This window comes from Chinchilla lanigera, unplaced genomic scaffold (genome assembly GCF_000276665.1).
Source record: "Chinchilla lanigera isolate Chin_1 unplaced genomic scaffold, ChiLan1.0 scaffold00127, whole genome shotgun sequence".
Classification (NCBI taxonomy): Eukaryota; Metazoa; Chordata; class Mammalia; order Rodentia; family Chinchillidae; genus Chinchilla; species Chinchilla lanigera.
Window position 1 is genome coordinate 1286208 of NW_004955528.1, and position 23318 is coordinate 1309525.

At 58.7% G+C, this 23318-nt stretch overlaps 1 protein-coding gene across 1 annotated transcript; it reads right to left on the reverse strand.

Moving 5' to 3' along the window:
* Positions 1 to 106: 106 nt before the first annotated feature.
* Col9a3 (collagen, type IX, alpha 3) lies at positions 107 to 19656 on the reverse strand. Its single transcript, XM_005410012.2, has 32 exons — positions 19537 to 19656; positions 19004 to 19072; positions 18173 to 18208; positions 17549 to 17620; positions 16938 to 16991; positions 16120 to 16155; positions 15885 to 15908; positions 15601 to 15654; positions 15278 to 15331; positions 14956 to 14997; positions 13911 to 13967; positions 13439 to 13492; positions 12933 to 12986; positions 12638 to 12691; positions 12373 to 12426; positions 11906 to 11959; positions 11240 to 11293; positions 10778 to 10831; positions 10635 to 10688; positions 10346 to 10390; positions 10198 to 10251; positions 10065 to 10118; positions 9557 to 9610; positions 9358 to 9429; positions 7908 to 7943; positions 7457 to 7501; positions 6144 to 6176; positions 5821 to 5967; positions 5604 to 5658; positions 4907 to 5089; positions 2241 to 2318; positions 107 to 686 (listed from the first exon to the last, which is right to left on the reverse strand). The coding sequence occupies exons 1-32, from the start codon at positions 19600 to 19602 to the stop codon at positions 496 to 498; spliced, it is 2043 nt and encodes a 680-aa protein (XP_005410069.1). The 5' UTR covers positions 19603 to 19656; the 3' UTR covers positions 107 to 495.
* Between the last annotated feature and the right edge of the window lie 3662 nt (positions 19657 to 23318).

The window sequence follows — 23318 nt, forward strand, 5'->3', positions numbered from 1 at the left end:
AGTCGAAGACAAATCTGTACACAGAACTATGTAAAGCAGGCTAGACCTTTCTGTTGAAGGGACACTACATATTAAATTATTTTTACACTGTAGCGAGTCACTAATCTGAAGATTTAATGTATCATTTTATTGAGATTGTATCATCTTTACACAAATGCTATGTAAACAAGTCAAGAGTCTTATCTCGTGGGATTGGACAGAACTCTTTATATATACCTCCTACATCCCCCCCAGATGCTGGGTTGAGTTTGATTCCATAGGGCCTGAGTCTGAGGTATCACAGATGAATGGGCCACCAGAAAGACAACAGGACCCAGGACAGCGGCCCCACTTCCGCTCTCAAGGCCCCCGTGGCCAGCGGCGGCCAACAAGGAAGCTGTGGGGCGGCCCAGGGCGGCCTGTGGACTAACTAGCCGGCCATGCTGCTCACTCCTCATGACCTTGCCTGGTCCTGGGCCGCCACTATCCTCACTTCTCGTGTCCTTCAGTTCTCTTCTATGAGCTGCGAGGGCCGGACTTCTCCCCGTTCCCTCCTAACACAGCTCCTTGGCAGGCAGAAGTGTCACAGATCCCTGGAGTCCCCTGAGCCCCGACAGCACCGGGAAGGCCAGCATCACCAGGAAGCCCAGGCTCACCGTGAGCACCGTCTCGGCCATCTTTGCCAACTCCAGGCACACCTTGTGGCCCTGGAGACGAGAAGTGGACAGAGCTTGAGAACCCACCCACCCAACTTTCTACACTAGCTTTTCGGAGCTCCGGATGAGGCTGGGACCCAGCAGGGCAAGGGCCTGAGGTAGGCCAGGGTGGGCAGGTCCAGGGAGGGGGCCGGGTGCATGTGGGGATGCCTTTGCGGTGGGTGAGGAATGAAGCACACCTGAGAGGAGGCTGTGGGGTAGCTCTGGGGAGTCCTGAGGGTAATCCAAGGGCAGAGACAGCCACCCGAGTGAGACGGAGACCAAGTCCCAGGGGTGCCCTAATAGCAGTGAGGTTGCTGTTTGTCCAACATAGCAACTTGGAAGTGATGCTCAAGGCCACGCAGCTGCAGAGGTGTGCCTGGCCGGCCTGTCAGGTGTGGGCGCATGCATGCCTCACAGGGACCAGAGAGGGAGGTGTGGAGGAGGACCCAGGAAGTGAGCAGCGTGTCTGTGTGTGTGAGAGAACACCAGGAGGAGACTGAGGAATGCTAGGGTATAGATGAGGAAGATCTCCAAGTCTTGAGGAGACATGGGAGAGGTCAGAACATGGAGGGGGTGGCTTTTGCTAGGGACATACTGACTCCCTCCTCAACAGAATGTCTTTTTTTTCTCAACAGTGCTGGGTTGAACCCTGTGCTTCACAGGCAAGTGCTGTGCCACAGAGCTGCATCCTCAGGACTTTTTAATTTTTTTTTTTTGGCTTTTTGAGATGGGGTCTTGCTATGCATTTCAGGCTGGCCTTGAGCTCACTTTATAGCCCAGGCTAGTCTCAAACTTGCAACAATCCTTTGCCTCATAAATTTTTTTTTTAGTTTAAGACAGGATTTTGCTAAATTGTCCAGGCTGACATCAAGCGTATAATCCTCCTGCGTCAGCCTCCCAAGTAACTGAGATTACAAGCTTGTGCCACTGTGCACAGCTTTCATTTTTAACATTAAAAACTTGAAACATATGAAGTACAGTCAAGTCAATTAAGAGAAAATTCTGTTAGAATTTAACTGAAATAAATAAATCAGTCCCCTTTTTTTGGTACTGGGAATCAAACTCATAACCTCAGGCTTACCAGACAAGTGCTTATGCCACTGAGCTACATCCCCAGCCTTTTTTTTTTTTTGGTCTTTTGAGGCAGGGTCTTGCTATGCAGTACAGGCTGGCCTTGAGCTCACTCTGTAGCCCAGGCTGATCTTGAACTCTCAACAATCCTCATGCCTCGTTCTCCCGAGTGCTGGGATTACAGGCATGCACCATCACATCCAGCAAATGAATGAATGAATGAATGAATGAATGAATGAATGAATGAATGAATGAATTTAACTGAAATAGAGGCAGAATAGCTTTAGTTAAGTAGTACTTACCCAAATCTACTTAGCTAAAATAGATACAGGGAGATCTACTTATTGATTAAACTTTTACATATTAGTTAAGGCAGTTTGTAATCTTGTCTAACAATGCTTTGCCAAGAGAAAAGCGTTTCTTCTAAGACATTGAGACGTGTTTGTAACCCGCACAGTCCTGTAGGGACCTTCAGGGTGACAGTGCTCCTACCTTGGAGTCCCTGGTCTCCAGCAGGACCGTCCAGCCCTACACCCAGGGCGCCCTTGTCTCCTCTGTCACCCTGACTTCCTGCAGTGAGGGGGACACAGATACATCATTAAGACAGCTGGTACAACCACAGTGACAAGGTTTCATCCTGCAGGGATCAAAAGCATGGTTCTACCCTCCACATACCTTTCCCAGGAGCAAACTGGTAGAAACGTGCAAGTGTCACGGGTAAGACTCTGTGGAGTTTGACACGAGTCCACCCTGCCTTCAGCAGCACCAGTCGTCAGCTACCTCCCTAACCTCTGCAGTCACGACGGGTGGTATTTTGGTTTGTTCAAAGTATTTATGCCTGCTAAGCCATTGGGTATTGATCTGGTATTAGTTTTTAAACAATTGTTGACCCCTGCATTACCTAAGGGTATTTTATTTTATTTTATTTTATTTTAGGTACTAGGAATCAAATTCAAGACCTCACATCTGCCAGGCAGGCACTGTGCCACTGAACTAAACCTCCGGCCCCTCCTAAGGATATTTTAAAATGTCCTTTTGATGGTGTTGTTTGACTCTTCCAACTGTTTTGGACTGCGTGAGTCGTGAGGGAGGTGTGTTAAATTCTCCCACTAGTGACAGCAGATTTCTCACCATTGGCTTTGTAGGTTCTGAAACCAGAATATTAGATGCATACCAGTCATCCTAGGATCACATTCCTGCAAACTTAACTGTGGGGGGGCGGATACTAGATATTAAACCCAGGGACTGCTGAGATACACCCACAACTCTTTTTCATTTATTTTGAGACAGACTTTCACTAAGTTGTGCAGACTGGCCTTGAACTTGTAATCCTCCCACCTTAGCCTCCTGAGTAGCTGAACCAGACTGTAGTTTAGGCCAGACTGAACTTCTGATCAATACAGCAACACATGTAAGGCCAAAGGCATTATTTGCGCTGTGGTGTTTTGCCTGGTGCTAACAGTAACACCACTACCCTCAGTGGGCTGCAGGCTGTCAAATCTCTGCAGTGTTGGCGTCTTCTGATACTGATCAGAGTTGTAGGTACCTGATTATACCAAACCCCAAGGCTGAGTAGAACACACACCACCAAGGATGTGGGTACCCTTGGCCCTGGAGATATGATTGTCCTCCCCTCTGGGCAGTGGGCTTTCATGGTCACTGACCCCCCTGCCGGAAGTCAGTTTGCTTGGCCCTGATGCAGTGGGCCCGACCTGCTTATCCTGGGGTGGTGGTAGGGGTCGGAGGCTGCTGTTCCTCAACTGCTGTGTGTGCCGGGTCAGAGGATGGAGTCACAGCAGTGATGGTGGCCTGCGAGTCCCCTAGAGGCCCAGTCCTGTAGGTACCTTTCAATGCAGGCTGCCGCAGCACGTGCAAAGGCAGGGGGCAGGGCAGAAGTGTGTGTATGCTGCAGTCCCAGAAGACATGGCTCTCCATGGGCATCTCTGCAGTGGCCTTCACGCCATTAACTAATGTCAAACTGCTTTTCCCAGAGAATCTATGAAGAGGCTTTTGACTTCTGTTTTCAGAAGTCTAGAAGGAACTGCACCTGAAGAAAATCTTACTCATCTGTGTATTCCTTCCTGTGGCATTGAACAACACAGGCAGCCGGAGAAGACCCTGATTTAAAGTGCTGTTCCAGGGAGCACGGAGCAGTCTGACAGTTCGTTTGGAACGGACACTGCACATGGACAAGATGAGCTGGACAAGTCCGCCCACCATGCTCAAGTCCTTCACTCCTAGCGGTCTCAAAAGCAAGCGAAACACTACTGCTAATTACACAGGATCTTCTCACCTGCTGCAGCATTTAACCTCAGGGAAGGAGGATGGAACTCACAAAACTGTTTCCCTAAAAGCTTTTTCTTAAGTACTTTTGAGGAGCAGGAAGTCACTGGTCAGTCACTTGAGATTAACTGGAGTCGTGGCTTCATATCCTTCCCCTGCGCCATGAGGCCACCTGGCAGAGTCCGGCTGATGGGGTTCCTCAAGTGCAAGGGCTCGGGCCTGTGGTACTGGCACTGGCATCGGACCTGTACCTCCCTCCAAAATTAAGTCTTTCTGATTCTCATCCTCAAAATAGAATTTTGGGTATTTTCATTTTGCCTTTTGCAACAGACATTTCATATACTACCAGTTGTGGGGAAGACATGTAGTATTAGAGGGACTCCCAGTATTCACTGCTCACATTTTTACCGGGCCCTTCCCTCCAAATGTTCTGTTGAGAAAAATAATACATTTTTTAAAAGTTCTAGTTCCCGCAGGATTAGGGAGGGATGAATTGACTGGGCCCTGAGAGTGCAAGGCTCCAGCCTCCTAGGAGTGACCTGGAGGAGCCCCCTGTCTCCCTGGAGTGGAAGCAGTGGTAATAACTGGGTCACTCACAGCATTTTCAGGCGAGCCCTAGCTGAGCCTTGGGGTGGGAGGGTCACCAGCACAGACAGGTGGTCAGGCTTGGGCAGTGTGACCACAAGGCCAGTCAAGGCCAGAGAGCAGTGAGCTTGTGTGCAGGGGGCTTTGGAGCCCAGTGCACCAGGGTCCCCCGTACCCATGGAGGAGACACTGCAGCCACTTCAGGCTGTGGGGTGTCTAGGTTTCATTGTGTGACTGGTACAGCTCTGCCCACGTACAGTGAGTGACCCCATGTTGGGCTGAATACTCACCTCTGGGGCCAGGGTCTCCCAGCTCCCCGGTGGGACCGCGATATCCAGGGGGCCCTCGCATACCAGGATGGCCAATGGAGCCTGGGGGCCCTGGGGGCCCTGGGGGACCAGCTGGACCAGGCCGACCGATGGAGCCTGGTGCTAAAGGCTTCCTCAGGTGAGCAGCTAACTGTGCAATTTGCTCTTGTGGAAAACAAGATACAAGCATTTATGTCAAAGGGAATCATGAATATTTTAATGTAAAGCACAAATCTATACTGCCTTTCAGAAGGAAGTTTCCATTTATCACCCACAAGGAGCTTTTAATGCGTTGGGGTGGGTCACCGGCCTAGGCAGGAGCCCTGCTGTGTCTTAGAATGTCCCCACTTCTGTGAATCACTTGGGGGCGCTTAGGGAGCTGTCCCTCCAAGCCCTAAGATACAGTGACTGGTTCCTTGTACCTGTTGCCTCAGCAGCCCTTTTGGGCATCTGCTTAGTGCCAGGCCGGGTGTGAAGCCCTGGGTGCAGAGGGGGGCGCCTTCTCTTTTACAGAGGGCAGAAGCTGGTCACCAGGGCACAAGCATGGACCTCATGCACCAGCAGGTGAGCGGGTAGGCAAGTAGCCAAGGAGCAGGAGGTATGCAACCCAGGTGCTGAGAGCCCAGGCAGAGAAGGGGCAGCTGAGAGCCCAGGCAGGGAAGGGGCAGCAGCCACTCACCGCTGATCATGCCCCCACACAACTCCCTGATGCGCTGCTCACTGGCTTCTTTTCCCTGAAATTCACCCCCAGCCCGTCAGCAGGCGGGGCGGCATGCTGGCAGCCTCACTGAGACATGCCCAGTACTCCGCACCCAAAGTAACTGTTTAGAGAAAACACAGTCTAACCCAAGATATGCCCAAGGGCCAGGCCCTGACTGACAGGAAGAGCCACGCACCGGAACTCCGGGTTTCCCAGTGATCCCGGGGATGCCCTGCACACCCTGGAGGCCCACAGGGCCCGGTGGGCCGGGGACGCCCTGGACGCCACTGGTACCGTTGGGGCCCTGGATGCCTTTGGGGCCCAGCTCCCCTCGACTCCCAGACTGCAGAGAAAAAACCAAGAAGGTCTAAGGAACCTCGCTTGGGGCAAGGAGCTGCCACCCCGAGGCCGCTGTTCCCTGCAGCACTGGTCTGTGACTGCCGACCTGCGTGGCACCCGCAGGCCTGACTGCCATGGAGGTACGTGGGAAGTCGCTGAGGGCACCTGCCTGACACCTACCTCTCCTTTGGGTCCAACAGAACCACTGGGACCCTGTGAAGAGAAAAGGTATGCTCTGGTTATCTAAATGCTGTCAGACTGGGGCCAGGGCCTCCCAAAGAACCAGCCAAACCCATTATTAGTTGAGGATGAAAATTATAAAAATCATCTTCAAGCCACATAAAAATATTGGCAGGGTTAGTTCTTTTTATTCTCCTATGGACACTTGCTACTGCTGAGCATATTAATCATCAATGCCTTTTAAAACTTACTTTCCCTTAAGAGTGACTTTGGTAACTGCCTTTAGTAACTCTTTTACTTCTTTACCTTGTCTCCATTGTTTTTACGATGAATGCTGAGCTCAGTGTCTGTCCTAAAACTCTGGGCCCTTGTTCAGATAGGTCCTCAGGAATGATCAGACCCAGAAGTGTGAATAGGACACAGTCCTGACCAGACAGCAGATGTGTGTGCCATGGGAGAGAGGCCAGTGCAGACATAGAGAATAGGTGGACGGACTGGGCCTCACACCCATGGGTAGACAGCTACAGCCAGAGCCAGAAAGGGGAGGTGGATGCCCCTTGCCCAGGCCCGCCTCAGTGTGCCTGAAGCCATAGAAGAGGTTTCCCAGCGGCAGGGGCTTGGTTCCTCTCAGCCACTGTCCACTACCCCAGCAGCTGGAAGGAGGCCAGGAAGCACTGCTTCTTGGATTCCCAGGGTCCCAGCCACCAAGGCTGAGTAAGAATTTGCCAAAATAAATTAAGCACAGGCAACTGAGAAGCAGAAGAAGTTCACTCGGGGCCACCAGGTGCCCCAGAGACCAGGATCCCTTTGTGTTTTACCTGGACACAAAGGAAAGACTTAATTACAGACTTACAACCCCTGGCTAACAGAACACCAGAAAGGTCTGTTTTTCCTGTCCGATCTTAGCATCATTCCATTTCTGTCATCCCCAGGAGAGAGGAGAGTCTGAACTAATACTGTCAAATGTTTTGTTTTATACTCAGCCCATTTCACTCTTTGAACACAGTTTGTTCCCGTTAAACCTCACCAGTGACTGATTCATCCAAGGACCTCAGATGAGTGACTTTCACACACACAGCAACACCAGGGCATGCAGAATCTGCCTCAACACAGGAGCCCCAGACGTGCACCCCCTGAAGGGATGGCGCTGGCCAGGCCTCACACCAAGACACCCTGAGTGTCAGAGGCTGCCAGTGGAAAGCTGCCTGTTCTCCTACCAGACACCATTTGCTAGTCTTCTCTCCTGGACAGCTCCCCGCCCACGCTGACCAGCTTGCTCTCAGCCATCAGTCGGGTTATTTGGACACACTTACCAGCTCTCCTTTGTCCCCAGGGAGGCCATCGGAACCTGCAATGCCCTGGACACAACACACCCAAGGTTAATCAAGGCTTCTTCCTGTCATAAGCTCCTGAAGCTCCTAGCTCTCCAACCCAAGACGGAGGCCAGAATCCAGGCTGGCACCTGCCTTTAAACAGGCTGCCAGGAACCCTGCCTCTGTCACGGGGCACCTAGGGCCTCAGAGCGACCACACGGCCAGCGGTGGCATGGTCACAAGCAGCCAACCCCACCCTGCTCTTGCTGCTGTGTGAAGTAGGAGCCCAAAGAAGGATGAGCAGAAGGGAAGGGAACAAAGGGGCTGCTGAGAGCTGTGAACAGACCGACAGCAGGACAGCCCGGCTGACAGAACCCTGCAAAAGCCAGACAGCTCTGTGAATGCACTTTGGACAGGGCCGGGGCTGACCCAACCACCGGTGCCGGCTCACCTGGTCTCCCTTCGGGCCGCCAGCACCTCCCGGGCCCTGGGCAGAGAAAAGGCTCTGGTTAGAGGGACTGCAGGAATGGTGGAGGTGGTGACCCTGCCGGGATCACGCACAGTGAACCCCTCCCGCCTTCACAGGCAGAGGGCCTGGAAGCCCCAGGCCAGAGGCTCATCCCGTGTCCACCAGAGATGGGTGGCTCTGGGCATGATCTGTGCCCTGTGGACCGTGAGTGTCAGGAGCTTCCCTACAGAGCACCTCCCGCCCCTGCAGCTTCGTGGCATCAGTCCTGGTGGACCTGTAATGTTCTTTACACTGGGTGTCACCTGCCATGCCGGTGAGTCCTGTGGCGTTACAGCAGATGCCATCCTAGGGCACTTTTATGCCAGTGGAACTGTTGTGCCGCATATCCTCTTAATCATCTTCCCTCTGAACTGTGAGATTGGAACCATGTCTGGGGATCCCCCCTTAAACACAGCCAGTGGCTGAGTGTCTAGTGATACAGCACTCGCCCAGCCTGCCTGAGGGATAGGATTGATCCTCAGCCCTGCCAAACAAACCAGTGGACAACCAGATGTCCATTCAGCCAGGTAAAGACTGGCCCCAAAGCCAAAAGTTCTGCCCTTGCCCTGAGGTGAAGGTGGAGGCGGGGCCAGAGCTGCACAGGTGGCACTGGCAGAGCCAGCCCTTCCCGCTCCCGGCTGGCCCTGCCCCTCCCGCCGGGGCACCTCCACCTTCTCCAAGGCCCTGGGCTCCATGGCTGGTGGTGTGTCTTCCCACCTCTGAAACGTTCTGTCTGGAGGCCAACAAAGGGCCCACTGTTCCACAGTGGGTGGTGGTTCCTACTGCGCCCTGCATCTGCGTGGAGGTCCTGGACCCTCCCTGCCAGCTCGCGCACATGGCAAGGGCTTTGTCTCTGCCCAGCAGGGGCAGCCAAGCAGGCCCCCAGGCCCCCAGGGACCCAGTGCAATGGCCCAGGGCCCAACCAGACCCCCAGCCTTCCCCAGGATGACCTGGGGTGTCCTGAGCAGGCCATGCCTCCTGTGCCCTGTGCTTCCCCAAAGCTGACATCACCGGCTGCTGAAGACCAGCAGGAAAGGGTCCTGGAAACCTACCAGACAGCAGCATGACCCTCTGCCAAGTTAGGCCTCAGCGGGAACCCCACAGGAGGGGACGGCACGGGGGCTGGAGTGGCCACCTCTCCGGCTGCCCCAGTTAATGGGGTGCTGTTCGCCCTGCCAGGCTCCACATGGTGAAGGCAGAGCGGCCAGGCCAGAGCCAGAGGACTAATAATGGAGGAGCCAAGGGGCACAGTGCTCAGAGCTGGTGCCCTCATTGCCCAGGTGGGCAGTGCAGGCTCAGGTGAGACCTGCTGGCTGGCAGGGTGCCTCCTCCACCACAGCAGGGACAGGGTGGGGGCATGAGCAGGGCACTGCCTGCCAGGACAGCCACTTACCCGGTTGCCTACTTCACCACGGAGGCCTTGGGGGCCTGGAAGGCCAGGGTCTCCTATGCTCCCCTTCCGGCCCTGTGGACATGTCCCAACGGTCAGTACCCACAGAGCCCAGCCAGGACCCCTGCCCAAGCCCCCAGGACTCACTGCCCTGGCCTAGGCAACCTGGTCATAGGCCAAAGCCATGCCCCAGTGAACCTACCTGGAAGCCTCGGACGCCGGGGGGCCCGGGAGGACCTTGTGGGCCGAGGGCCCCCTGAAAGACAGGTGTGAGGGGATGCCCTGTGTTCAAAGAGTCACCTTTGGGAGCCGAGCTTTGCCTCCCATGCTCCTGAGCCACCTGGCCACTGGGAACAGAGGCAGGGCTGCCTCCTGGGGAGCCAGGTAAGGGGCACTGTGACCCTATTTGTCAGACCAGATGTGGTGCCTGGCACCAATGCCCAACACCAATGCCCAACACCTCCCCCAGGGCCCTGTGGCCTGCAGAAGCCAAAGGTGGGGACACTAGACTTAGGAACCTGTGCTTGCCGGGATCTTAGCTGCCCTGTGGCACGAAGCTCCTGAGGACAAGGCAGCCCCACTGCCTCCCCACAGGCGAGGGACAAAGAAGGTGATGCTCCCCTCTCCCAGAATTCCCAGCTTTCACAGGCTCAACCCACAAGTGCACCCCAAGTGCCACCTCAGCCTGCTCAGTGCCCAACCCCACTCACCGCCGAGCCCCTGTGGCCAGCCTCGCCACGCTCCCCGGGCATGCCCAAGTCTCCCTGCCGGGGAGAGAAGGACGTGAGGGCAGGGAAGGCAGGGTCCCTGTGCACACCCTGGGCAAGGGTCGGGGATACTCACAGGAATGCCTGGCTCTCCGGAGGGGCCAGCCTCACCCAGCTCTCCAGCTTGGCCCTGCAGATGAGGGGAGAACCTGAGCCCTGCGTTCCTCTGTCCAGGCCCGGGACCCGCCGGCCTGCCCTGCCTCCCTCCCCTCCTTCCCACGTACCAGTTCTCCCTTCTCGCCTTTGGACCCTGCTCGACCAGGGAGGCCCTGCCAGGACGGAGCTCAGAGTCAGGGCTGCCATGTCCTCAGGCAGGGTACACACGGAGGGCCTGAGGCATGCACAGGGACAGGGAGCACAGGGACACCCCAGGTGGGGAACAGCGACTCCAGGCCTGCAGGCCCAGGGTGGGGCTGGGCCAGGCCCCCAGGGACACCGTTCCCAGGACCTCCCATAGCAGCTGGCCTGCAACGGCAGCCTGGCCAGGCAGGTCCCGCCCGCCAGGGTACTCACTGGCAGCCCATTGGGACCCTTCTCTCCCGGTGCTCCGTTGCGACCAGCCTCCCCCTGTGAGAACAGTGAGCGGCGCGGGGAGAGTGGGTGCTGAGGCCTTGGGCAGCTGAGCCCCAGCCCCTTCTCGCCTGCCAGGCACCAACCTTCTCGCCATCGAGTCCTGGCACGCCGTCGCGGCCGTCCTTGCCTGGCATACCCTGGGGGTGAGGAACAGTCCCCTCAGGTAGAAAACCCTGCCACACCGCCCTTCCTCTACACCCTCCATCCCTTGGAGCTGTTCTTGCCACCCCCAGCTCCGGAGAGTTCTGTGGCTTCACTGCTGAGGTGCTCATGTAGAGCCTGTGCCCCTCAGAGACCACACACGGGGCAGAGGTGTAGGCGGGCATCACTGGCTGGCCAGGGTGCTCAGGACCCTCAGGACCCTCCCTCCCGCACCTGTGCCTGCCAGGCCTGCCCCGTCACTCACTTCCCACATGCCCTGGAGCGCAGGGAGGAGCACAGGTGCGAAGGACTCAGGCAGCTATCTGCCCTATGTGGCTACCATAGGTGCCCGAGGCCTGTGCCAGCACCCCTGTCCCAGGGCACACTGGCAGGAAGGTACTCACCGGCTCCCCACCTGGCCCGGCCACACCAGGGATTCCTTTGGGACCAGGTCTACCCTAAAGACACACAAGGGACAGAAACAGCCACAGCTGGGATCCTGAGTGATCTCATCCCACACTGACTCCCTACTTCCTGCAGCCCAGGCCTCACTAGATGGGGGCTCTGGGTGGGCAGCTGCGGGGCCCCGGTCCAAGCCTGGGGCCTAAGGGAGCTTCGGGAAGAGGCTTCTGGGGTGCTGCTGACGCAGTGGTGTGGCAGGGCTGCTTGCCGTGCTCCCTGCTGCTGGGGCGCAGATGGGTTTGGCGATGGCTGCAGCAAACGCGGTTTGGGGACAAGCCCTTCATTTCAAGAGATGCTTGACCGCTGACCTCATTTCCACACACCCAGCCCGAGAGCTGTGTCCTCCCTCCTCCCACCGCACAGCTGGCAGCCAGGGCACGGGCAAAACGCTCCGTGGGGGCCCAGCAAATGTTGCCCAGCCGGGATCGACCAAGCGAGGGCTGCCCTGCCCCTGACCTAGGCCCCATTTGTCTGGTGGGTGCCCCACCCGCCTCTAGAAGTCTGTGTGGGACACCCTCAAGTCCCCCCGCATGTCCCCCTGCTCCAGACACAGTTGGGAATAAGATCAAGCTCTTCCCAGAAGGACCCAGAGAATCACTCTTACTTACGAGGTCACCCTTGGGGCCTCGGAACCCCTCTGGGCCCCTCTCGCCTCTGTCGCCCTAGAAATGACAAAGGGGTGCAGAAGCAGAGTCAGGGGCCCTGGAAAGAGTGGATGAGCTGGACCAAGGCGCCTGAGGTCCCGCCATGGCCTGGCTAGGTCAGCCCTCTGGACTTGGTCAGCAGTGGCTGGCGTGACGCTACTGCAGGTCACCTGCCCTCATGCCCTGAATGACAAAGCAGCAGAGCCGCCCACAGAGGATGGGCTCCTTCCGCTGGCCTGCCCTCAGGTGTGCCACAGGTGTCCCCACGTTTCCCACAGGGCCCTCCAGGGGTGCTGACTCCCCCACATGTGCCCACAACACAGCCCAGCTTAGGGCAGGCCAGCTCCAGGCCAGGGGGCTGAGTGACACAGCAGAAAGAAGGGGACAGGGGCCTGGGCCTGCAAGGGGCACCCTTCTAGATGCACACATACCACTTTCCCGGGTGATCCTGGGATGCCGGGGGGGCCTCGGAACCCAATGGGACCCTGTAGGAGAGAGACAGCATTTGGGGTCCTCTCACAGGAAAAGAGACCACAGGGAGGCCATGGCCCAGCCATAGCCAGCAGGACAAGACAGGCCCAGCAGTGCTGGCTGCAGAGAACTTGGTCCTGACTGCTCCCACGTGGGGTCCCCCAGCCCCCGGGGCTGACCTCAGTGGCCTGGCCCACATCCGGTGATGAGGCCAGCAGGACTTACCCGGTCCCCAGAGGGCCCAAGGGGCCCTGGCAGTCCTCTTAGTCCTCGAGGGCCCTGTGGGGAAAAGCCAGAGATGCAGGGGCTGGGTTGTACCCCAACCCGGGGAGCTACTATGGCCCCAGGAGCCTGGCTCCTCTCGAAGCTCTCTGCCTCAGCTCAGGGCCCCTGGGCTGCATCCAGCCAGGTGTCTCCATCTTAGGTACCGGCTGACTGTCCTCAAAGCCTGGGTCAATCACCTTGGGGTATACACCCATTGGGCTTCCCTCCTGCCACCTTGGCCCCACGATGGCCTCACCTGCAGCCCCACGGTGCCTGGAATACCAGCAGGGCCAGGGGGGCCGGGCTCACCCTGCAACAGAGATAGTAGTGGTTGGCAGTTCACGCTGGTGCCCCCATACCTCCCCTGTCTGCCAGTCTCCCCAAGGCACAGGCCCCTCCTCCTGGCCATACAAGGACCCCATGCTACCCGTGTGTTGGTCCCCATTTAGCCATCCTGCTCACCAGAGAGCAGCCTGGACCTCATCCCCAACCTGCCGTGAGGGTGGCAGATGCCCTCCATGGGCAGTGCCAGAGTGAGAGAGATGGGCAGTGAGGGACCCCCTACCTGCACCAATACACCAGGGAGTTGGCTCATCAGGCCCCCTAGGCCCCCCCGCCCTGACCAGCTGGGCCCCATTGGGAAACATGTACAGTAGGTGCCTGGCCAGGGCCAGCCCGTAAAGCCAAGCTGCATGCCCCCGACCTACTCCTCTGCCACCCGGCCTGGGTCAGCAGCCCCAGGCCTGGCCAGAGATGCCTTACCTTCTCGCCGTCTTTGCCAACTTCTCCCTGCTCTCCTTTGTAGCCTGTGGGGCCCTGCAAGCAGACAGCCCAGCCCTGCAGACCTGGGCCCCCTCCCCGCAAGCACTGGACTGAGGCCCGCAAGCCCAGGCCCAGTCACAGTAGCACTGCAGGGCTCAAGACCAAAGCTTGGGGCCCAGACAGGAAACTGAGGCCCAAGAGAGCCTGTACCCCACCTGAGGCCCTCAGCCAAACCGGACAGGCAGTGCTGGAGCAGGTGGGCAACAACGCCAGCACCCCCCGCCCGCCCTGTGCCTCCTGTCACTCTCGCAGGCCCAGCCAGGCCACGTTTGCTCCAGCACTGGCTAGGGTGGAGAGGGGTGGGGGACAGTACCACCTCCCTGCAACTCTCCTGGACCTCCACCCCCTCCGAGTCCCAGAGGCACACGGAACCAGCTGCCAGGAGGCCCACGTCAGCCGCACCACCACGCACCTTGAACCCTGGCATTCCTGGAGGCCCGGGCGGGCCTGGAGGGCAGATGGCAGGGCACTGAGGGGAAACAGAGTGGTCAGGCCCGCTGGGCCCCATAGAGGGCAGCACCCAGGCGTCCCTGAGCAGAGCCACTGCCTGCAGGCGCAGGAGCCTGCAGCCAAGCCCAGGCAGGGAACCCTAGAGTGTGGCAACGGCTGTGGGGAGCCAGGCTTGCCTGGATGCCCCTCCCTCACGGCTGCCCGATTTTTCCACAGACCCTGAGTTTCAAAGCAGCTATTCACACGCGGCTGCTGGCTCCACAAAGGGGCCTTCATCTTGGTACCAGCACCTGGTCGCCTTGGGCAGGAAGCTGCCGCGAGCCCAGGCCACAGCCGCAAGGCCCAGCCTGCAGCCCACTGTGCAGCAGGCCAGGACTCAGGGCAGGGGTCTCGTGTTCCTCGCTGAGCGGGGCGGGCCAGGCCTCTGCCCTCCCGGCCCTGCCCCAGGACCAGAGGCCTCTGCGGGAGGCGCCCTGAGCCTCCCTTGCAAGCAGCGCCCTGAGGCAGCGCACAGTGAGAAGAGCACACAGGGCTGCTGCTCAGCCAGAGTGGGCGCGCTCTCCCGTGGACGCCGTGCTGCCTGACGCTGTGAGTGGCTGGGAATAACAGAGCGGAAACAGGCTGTTTTCCTTCACACAGGACTGACAAGGCGCAAAGGTCAAGATGAACGTGAATTCCAGAAGCTGCTGAGGTGAGGCAGATGCCTGTCCGCACAGTACGGTGCAGTGACCGTCACCATCTAAACTCCGGCCGCCCACATGGCTCCTGAGTGGCTCAGGCCCACAGCTCAGCGGGCGAGTGGAAGGCAGGGGCAGGTGGTGCCCCAAGCTGCCTGCGCTGACCCTGCCCGACCCCAGGGAGCGCCTTCCTGGCCCTGCCTTCCTGCTGCGGGGAGCAGGGCCCTCCCGGGGAGAATGCGGCTGGAGGGTCCCCCAGCCGGAGCCTCAGGCAGACCCTGCCCGGAGGAAGGCACCCCTGCTCCTGTCACAGATGTCTGCAGTGCCCACCTGCAGGTCAGTGGTGCCTTCAGGGAGCACTCCAGGCTGTCCCTGGAACAGAGAGAGAGAGAAGTTCGCCTGCCTCCCACCCACTCTGACTATGTCCTCCCCCACCCACTGGGAACTTGGGATCCATACAGGGCCAGCACCTGGTGCTGCTGGCCCCTCACCAGGGACGTGACAATGACAGAAATATCTGTCTTGAGGGAGGGGTGGGGACCCTGGACTCCGTCTCCGAGTGCTGCCTACTCCCAAGGAAGGGCCCGGCACCCTCTGGGGAGCAGAGGGCCCCAGCCCAGTGCTCAGCCCACCCAGAGCACTCCTTACTCACAGGAGGCCCTGGAGGTCCTGGCGGCCCAGGCAGTCCTGGAAGTCCAGAGGGTCCCTGGGGGAAGGGTAAGACTCAGAGCAGGGCCAGCCCCACCGGAGTGAGGGGCCCGGCTTTGCCCAGCGTCGAGGACTAGAAGTTCCCTCCTGCTTCCTGGACAAGATGGTGCTGGCCTCGGCCTGCCTGTCTGCTGATCTGGATTGCGTGGGCTTCTGTCAGTGTCGCCCAAGAATGGGGGAGGGAGGAGGGAGAAGGGGGGAGCCCATGGCTGAGTCTGGAGACCGGATGGCGGCTGAGGGAGCCTGCTCCATGTGGGGGCCACTCACCGGGGGACCGCGCAGGCCAATCCCACCTGGGAGGCCGCTCACTCCTGCCTCTCCCTGGAGGAGAGAAAGATTGAGGTGAGGAGCTGGTACCCAAGGAGCTCTGAAGACCCTGAGGAGGGGTCCCCCATGACCAGTGTGCCGCTACCGAAGCGGACAGTTTGTGCCCCAAGAAGCCCCACCCCTGCCATGGTTTGGGACGCCCCAGCCCAGGCCAGCTCTTTGTAAGAAGGCAGCTCTGGGAGCTGGCATGCCTGGGTGGGGTGCACAGGGTGGTCTATACTCACAGGGGGTCCAGGAAGGCCTTTGCCCTGCAAAACCAAGCTGTGGTCAGGGTAGGGGTGGGGTCTGCCCTGCCACCCCCAGATGGTTGAGGTGGGTCCTGGAAGGGACCCCCAGAGGGCACAGCCCAGACAGGAGCCAGGAGAGCCTGCAGGGGCACAGCACCGGGCTCCTGCCTGCCTGCTGCGGCCAAACTCGCTGGCTCCTCCGACCCCGGGGAGCAGCAAGGACAGTACTCACCCCCAGCCCAGGCGGCCCCGGGGGTCCCAGACTTCCCTGAAGAAGAAAGCAGATGTCAGGGGTGCCCTGGGCCAGGAGGCTCACCTCTGCTTCCACACTCACCCCCACCCTAGTCTGACCCTACAGGCCTCTGAGGAGGGAGCAGGCGCAGGCGAGAGTGGAGGCTGAGACGGGACCCACCGCTGGCCACCTGAGGCGGAGCAGGGTGGCCAGGACAGCACCCTGCCCACAAAGGCCCCTGAGTAGAAGGGGCCCCAAGGAGGGCCCAATACCAGAGCCAGACTGACCACACAGAGGTGACCCTCACGCCGGGCATCCCCCAGAAGCTCCCCAGGAAATGGATGCAGGGTGCTGAGGCCTCAGGCATCAGCCACGGGCAGCCAGGCCTGCCAGCCCCTGCCTGTGCTGTCCCTCTGGGGAGGAAGGAGAGTGTGCCCTCGGGAGCCACAAGAGCAGAAAGCCAGCAGCGGTCAGGGAGTGCTCGGAGCAGGACCGTCAGGCTCAGAGGACTGGGCGGGCAGCGGCTGCAGGGACCTCTGGGCAGTCACCTCAGGGGCAAGGAGGGGCGACCCCTGCCCATGCCAGCTTTCCTACTGCCATCTGGATGCCAGGACGTGGATGTGGGACAGGGGAAGCCACAGGGATGGCCACTCGACAGCCTGTGCCCCCGCCCCTCCGCTGTGCCAGCACAGCGAGGGCCACCCTACAACTCCCACTTCCAGTGCCACTGCCTGCACACATAGGACACCACCTCCCACCGCCTGCCAGGGGGCCCCGCCGCTTAACTGTGACTGCTGGACATGGGGGCAGGCACCTACCCGCTCTCCAGGGGCACCTTTGGGTCCGGGAGGTCCATCTCGCCCAGTCAGACCCTGGGAGGAGAGAAGGAGGGAAGCATGAGCCCCGCCCCAAGGGCAAAAGTGAGCCACAGATTCTTCCTTAAGTCAAATGAGTCCAGAGAGGCGGAGAGGAGCCTGGGGTCCAGCCCTGTCCATCCACTGCCCTCAGGGCTCCAGGAGAGGTGGGGACAGGCAGGAAACCAGCAACAGGGCCCCATGGAGACCAGACCAGCAGGACCGGAGGCTCACTTATCAGACCCAGGCCTAGTGGACCTGGAGCCCACTAGTGTCGGCAGAGGGCTTGGAGGGCCACGGGTCCAGGCCAGCATGGGACAGAGGAACCCGACAATGGGTGTTTGTTCCCGGCTCAGCAAAAGCTGGCAGACAGCGACTCTGCTGCGGGCTGGCTCTGTCTCCTGCCAGATATCACAGGGCCTGGGCCTAAGGCCAGGGACCCCTGCTGGGGGCTTCTGTCAGGGCTGGGTTTCCTGCTTGAGCAGGCCCAGCAGGAGAAGAGCAATTACAACCTGTCCCCCTCCAGGGCAGTGGCAGGACAGGGGCAGAGCAGGAGGAGGGGCTGGCGTACTTACGTCCACACCAGGAAGTCCTGGCAGCCCTGCTTCTCCAGGCTTCCCTGGTTTCCCTGGGGTCCCTTTCGATCCCTGTGTGGAAGAAAGGGCTGAGGTATGAGGGATGGGTCTAAAGTACTTCCTGTGCAGGACTCCGCCCCCAAAGGGTCCTTTTCCTGGAGGCCCAGTCCTCCCACCCTCCAGGCCCAGCCCTCGGTGGCCCAGAAAGGCTGCCCCTCTCTAGCCCTTGGTCACCTGGTCAATTCAGCACCCCCAGCCAAGGGCTGGCAGGTCCCTGTGCAGGACTGCAGTGGGCTGGGGCCCTCGATCCCTGGAACTAGACAAGTTGAGGGACCTGGCAGCTCCCACCTGGGTGGACTGCAGGGCTATTGTCCCTTCCACAGCCTGCCCTGGCACTGGCCCAAAAAAGCTCCCAGCCAGACCCTACCCAGAGACACTGAATCCCATACACGCCGCTCCCGCCCCTTCCTGGCTCCAAACCCAACTGGAACCCTCAGAGGCCTCATCTGGGGTGACACAGGCTCAGCATGGGGGGCCAGGACATCAATGACCTTCTGTTCCCTCTGCCCACCCCACCCCCAGACTGGAAATAGGCTGTCTCCTCCCCAAGCCAAGGACACTTACCGGGGGCCCAGGCAGACCCAGAGGACCAGCTTCTCCCTGCAGAGGAGTAGATGTCATATGCGGCCCCTGAAGCCACACATCTCAGGACAGCAGAATAGGGGTTGTCTCTGATTCTGTCCTGAAGGCCCGGCCCATGGAGGCTACAACGGGACTCCCTGGCCCCCCTTGTCCATGCCCAGGGGCTCCTACCCTCTCCAGGCCAGCACCGGGGAAAAGGGGCTAAACAGATGGGCTCAGCCCTCATGGAGCTGCACAGGGCCATGCAGCATCCGACCCCTCTGAGGGCGCAGGGACACAGCCCTCCGCCGGAACACGCCACACAGCCCAGGCCTCAGTGTCCCGAAGGGAACACTGCCCTTTCTGGAGTAACAGGATGAGCAAGGTCCCCACCCTAGATCACCCCTCTAGGGGAGGCACAGGCAGCCCCCCAAAGTGGACACGACCTGCCCTGGGACACCTGCGGAAGACATCCCCTGTGGGGCAGAGCTGGACCTCACCATCCCCCACTGCCTCCAGCCCCAGGGAGCCCCCAAGATCCCCCCTCCCCCACCACTGCCTGAGTGGCTCACATCCAGGAGAGCCCAGGGCCCAGCCCCAGGGTGCAGGCCGGAGACATTCCTCCAGACCCACACTTTAGGCCCAAGGACGCCCGAGCCCCCCACCTCCCCCTCCACCCGGCCAGGCTCTGGCCCAGCAGGAGCAGGGCCTCTGTGCTCTTAGCCCACCCTGGCCCCCTCACCCGCCCCGTGGGCCTTGGTGTTGTCTCCACCAGGCCTGGCCACGGGGAGGCACCCCCAGGTCTAGAACCCCTGGAACAACGCCCCAACTCACATCAATGCCGTCCTTGCCTGGCTTCCCAGGTGGGCCTTGGGGACCTGGGGGCCCGGGAAGCCCCACTTTCTGAAATGAAAAGGAGTCATTAGAAAGGCCGCCTGTACCCTCACCTCGGTGGCTCCCTGGCAGCTCCGCCAGGCAGCTCTGGGATCTGTCCCAGGGCCAGGGTGGGCACTACGGCTCCACCTGCCTGGGGACCTGAGCCTCAGTCCTAGAAGCCGGCACCCGTGGGGGCAACAGCCCTCACCCTGGCGGGACTGGCTGTGCTGTGGCCCCTGGGAGCCCCCGCAACAAAGAAGACATTGTGCATCCAGGCTGCAGGGGCCTGGGTGAGGATGGGATCGCCCCGACGCGTCCAGGCGTCGTCTGTGGGGCCTCCGCCAGACGACTGGACTCGGCCAGCGACGGCTGCCGGGTATCCCCGAGGGTCCTGAGGGTGCGCAGCAGCTGGCCTGGAGGCTGAGGGCGCCCTTGACTGGGACTGCCGGACCCTATGTGCAGCCGCCCCTCTCCCGCAGAGCCACGCTCACCTGTGCCACGGCGGCTGCCAGGAGCTGCCCCAGCAGGAGCAGGGCGAGCGTGTGCACTTGGGCCATGGCTGGCGGGCACTGAGCAGCGCCGGCGCGGGGAGCCGGGCAGGCAGCGGCGGCGGGCGGTGGGCGGTGCGCAGGCTGGGCATCCGGCCGGCCCGCCCCTCGCACACAAGCCCCTCATTCAGCCGGGCCCACCTGGGGGCGGGCTGGGGCCCTGTGCCGGCAGGGAAGAAAGAAGGGGGGCTGTCCCGCCTGTGAGTTAAAATTATCCTGGGACCGGCCCGTTGTACACACACACCTTTCAGAGTACAAGAAAGACTCCTTTCTCCCCTGCTGCTCTGCCGAGTGTGACCGGGAAGAACCCCGCGGTGAAGGGTAGCTTCTAAGAAGAGGGGAGGTACTGAATCAGCTGCTGTGCGGCGCCTCTCGGCTGCCAGGCCTAGAGGGCTCCTTCTCCACCGCCAGGCTCCCAACTTTGAGGCCAACGCCACCATCGCCCCACTGGTGTCCACGACTGGTCTCCACGACTCTCTGAGACCCACAGAGCACCTCTTCCCCCACGCATGGACGTCCCCTCGTGTGCACCACAGAGCCTGGCAGAGCGGCGAAGCAGGCACGCGAGCTCGCCAAGGGGGTGTCGCCTTTCAGGAGACAGGGGTGAGGCCCATCTGCCTCAGCAAGGACAGCAGCGCTTACGACGGTGATGAGCCCACAGCAGTTTTCCCCCATCACTGAGGATGAGGACCAGGGCCTCGCCATCCTCATGGGCGCCCTGACCCAGCAGAAAGGAGAAAAAGGACATGGCTGTGACAGCTTGCGTGGGATTTGCTTTTGGTCCTGACAAGAAGCTGAAGCCATCCATCCTCTATCCAACTTCAATGGCAGAAATTCGAGGAGATCCTCAGAGCAGTGACTGTCTCTCTCTCCAGCTGACAGTGGAGGAAAGGGTTTCCACGCCGGCTGACTGGAAGGATAGAGACAGTGTGATGCTCCTCCAGCCATCCCTGAAGAAAAAGCCCAAAAACCTTTCCCTAAAGGAGTCTTCAAAGAACTCCCATCTGGCAAGAAATCCCTCTGCTGCACTCCCCAGCCCTGGAGCTCTCTGAGAAGCTGAGGCTGCAGCTCCTCGCCTGGCACAGTGAGCCAGGGATGCCAGCTGCCGTCACGTTCTCATACAGCGGTTCCATACAACATCGTGGTGGGATAACAGCCCGGGTCTCCAGGGTGCTGCACTTCTGGCTTATTAAGTGGAAGTGGCACTAAACTTTTCTTGGGATTCTCTACTCTGCTTTCACCAGCGCTCTTTCCTGTTCGTACATCTTGGCCCTCTGTGCTGCTGGCTGGTTCTCCTTGAGAGTTATTCTGTATTTGAGATTCAAACCTTGTTGGATCTCTACAGGGGTGATGATCAACCTTGCTCCATTACAGAATGACTATCAACTTTGGTAGCTGTCTTTTTGTTTTTTGTTTGTTTTTGTCTTTTTGAGACAGGGTCTCACTATGCAGTTCAGGCTGGCCTTGAGCTCACTTTGTAGCCCAGGCTGGTCTCGAACTTGCAACGATCCTCCTGCCTCAGCCTCCTGAGCGCTGGGATTACAGGCGTGCACCACCACGCCCAGCAATAGCTGTCTTAATTGAATCTCTCTTCTGAGGAACTTGAAATTCACCCTCTTCTGTAAATATCTAAGTATGTAGCCCAGGAATTCGGAGTAACTAAGATATTCTTTAACATTCAGTGTTTTGATCACAGCTGGAGAGGAGAACTTTTCAAATCTGTACCTTCCTAGTGTGTTCATTACTATGTGTTTTCAACAACAACCATTGAGAATAGTCAATGATTATTTGATTGATCACTCCTTTATAGCTCAATTTGTTTTCCCTAGAGAACACTTTGGAGAAACCAAGATATAGTACCGCAACCATCGATAACTTCCTGCCATTTTTGTCTGTAACTCACTATTATTTGTCTATTTGTTTTCCTGAGAAACTATCTTGAAGATACCAATAGGTAAAATAACAACCATTGATAATGTCCTACCACTCTGTCTGTAATTCAGTGAATCCCCCTATTGCTATGCTGTCCTTTTAGTCGTTATTTTATCTTTTTTATTTTTTTTGGTTTTTCTCTGGTACGGGGAATCAAACTCACAACCTTGCGCTTGCCAGGCAGGTGCTGTGCCGCTGAGCTAAATCCCCAGCCCCTCTTTTACTCTTTAAAATAAAAATAAAAGAAACAAAAACAAAAACAAATCTGTACCTTTCTAGTAGATAACTATAAAGTTCAGGGGGTTACATTTTGCTATAAATTTTTTTGTGTGTGATAAATTTCTGTGAAAGGGGGAAACCTGCAGAGAAGGCGTCCTTTCCTGCCAGGGCAAGGCAGCTGATGGCGCGTGCACAGGTGCCGCCTGCCGTTCAGGTCTCGCTGTGTCAGTCTGGCCCGATGGTGCATGCGGGAGAGCACACCTTACGGAAGGAGAGGACGACTGAGGATGTTATAGCACTATTCTTGCAGTGAGTTGCTATTTTCTGGATTTTGCTTTCAGGGGATCAATAAATAGAATCTCCTGTTGAAACTGGAAAAAAAGAAGGGAGCAAGGAGCCACCAGGCTGCCCAAGTCCCATGAGGACCTCAGGGGTGAATGTGCCAGTTGGGGGCACAGGGCACCCAACATAGCCTCGCCTTGAGACCAGGAAAGTCCACGGCTCCCGGCCAAGAGCCCCATGGCCCTCTACCCTAAGCCTGGGCTGTCCTGAGGGATGTCTGGGGCAGCCACCTGGAAAGCCACTCTTGTCTGGCACTCCTGTCCCACAAGAGGGCAAAACAGTGACCATGCGTGAGAGGGAAGCAGCACCAGGGTCCGAGCAGAAGGGACCCTCTCGTGAACACGACTCTTTAGGGGCTAATGGAGTTCGAGATGGGTCTAGGTATGCAATCCACGCTGGCCTTGAACTCACAACCCTTCTACCTCAGTCTCCCCAGGGCGGGGGTTATAGGCTGAACAGGAAACTTAGGGCCATGTGGCAGGACCCCAAGGTGACAGTGCCCAGGCACTGCTCAAGGACCAAGCTGCTTACAAGGTTCACTACACTGGCAGGTCCTGGCTGCCTCCGGGAATCTTTGGCACTCCCAGGAAATGCTACCTTAGGACTTACAGCCTTTGATTGGGGCTTCAACTCTGAAGGCAGAACTGACTTCAGAGACAGCAGGAGTTAACAAGGAGTGGACAGAAAGGAGAGGGGTAAAGGGGCCACAGGTGAAAACGTGTCACTCTACCTCTGCCCAGGAGCGGTAACTGGAAAGAGATCCTTCTCCACCACAGAACAAGGCAGGCAGCTGCTCTCAGCCCCTGGCTGCTGGAGATTACCTCGGGAGGGCTGGGGAGAGTATGCGGTCCGGCCCTCCGCAGAGTCTGAGACAGGTCACATGACAAGGGTGGCATGTATCCGGCCACAGGAGCGGGGATGAGGGGATCAGAGCAGTCCCCCCAGTCCCAGGCCTTGGGAACAAGGTGCTATTTCTGAGAAAGCAAGGGTGAGGCCACCCCTTGCTCAGGCTCCTGCTTCCCCACCCTGCCCCGACCCACAGTGCACGCACTCACTGCCCGGATGCAGCTAACCAGGGCACCGATGGGTGGGACTCAGGAAGCACAGCAGCCTTCATCTCAGGTGAGGGCAGTGGTCCAGCACCTGTGCTCCACTCGACCTCCCCCAGCTTGGCCTTCAGCCCTGTCACAAGGCCACTCCTACCTCTTCGCAACCCTTGGCTGGGCTGGCGG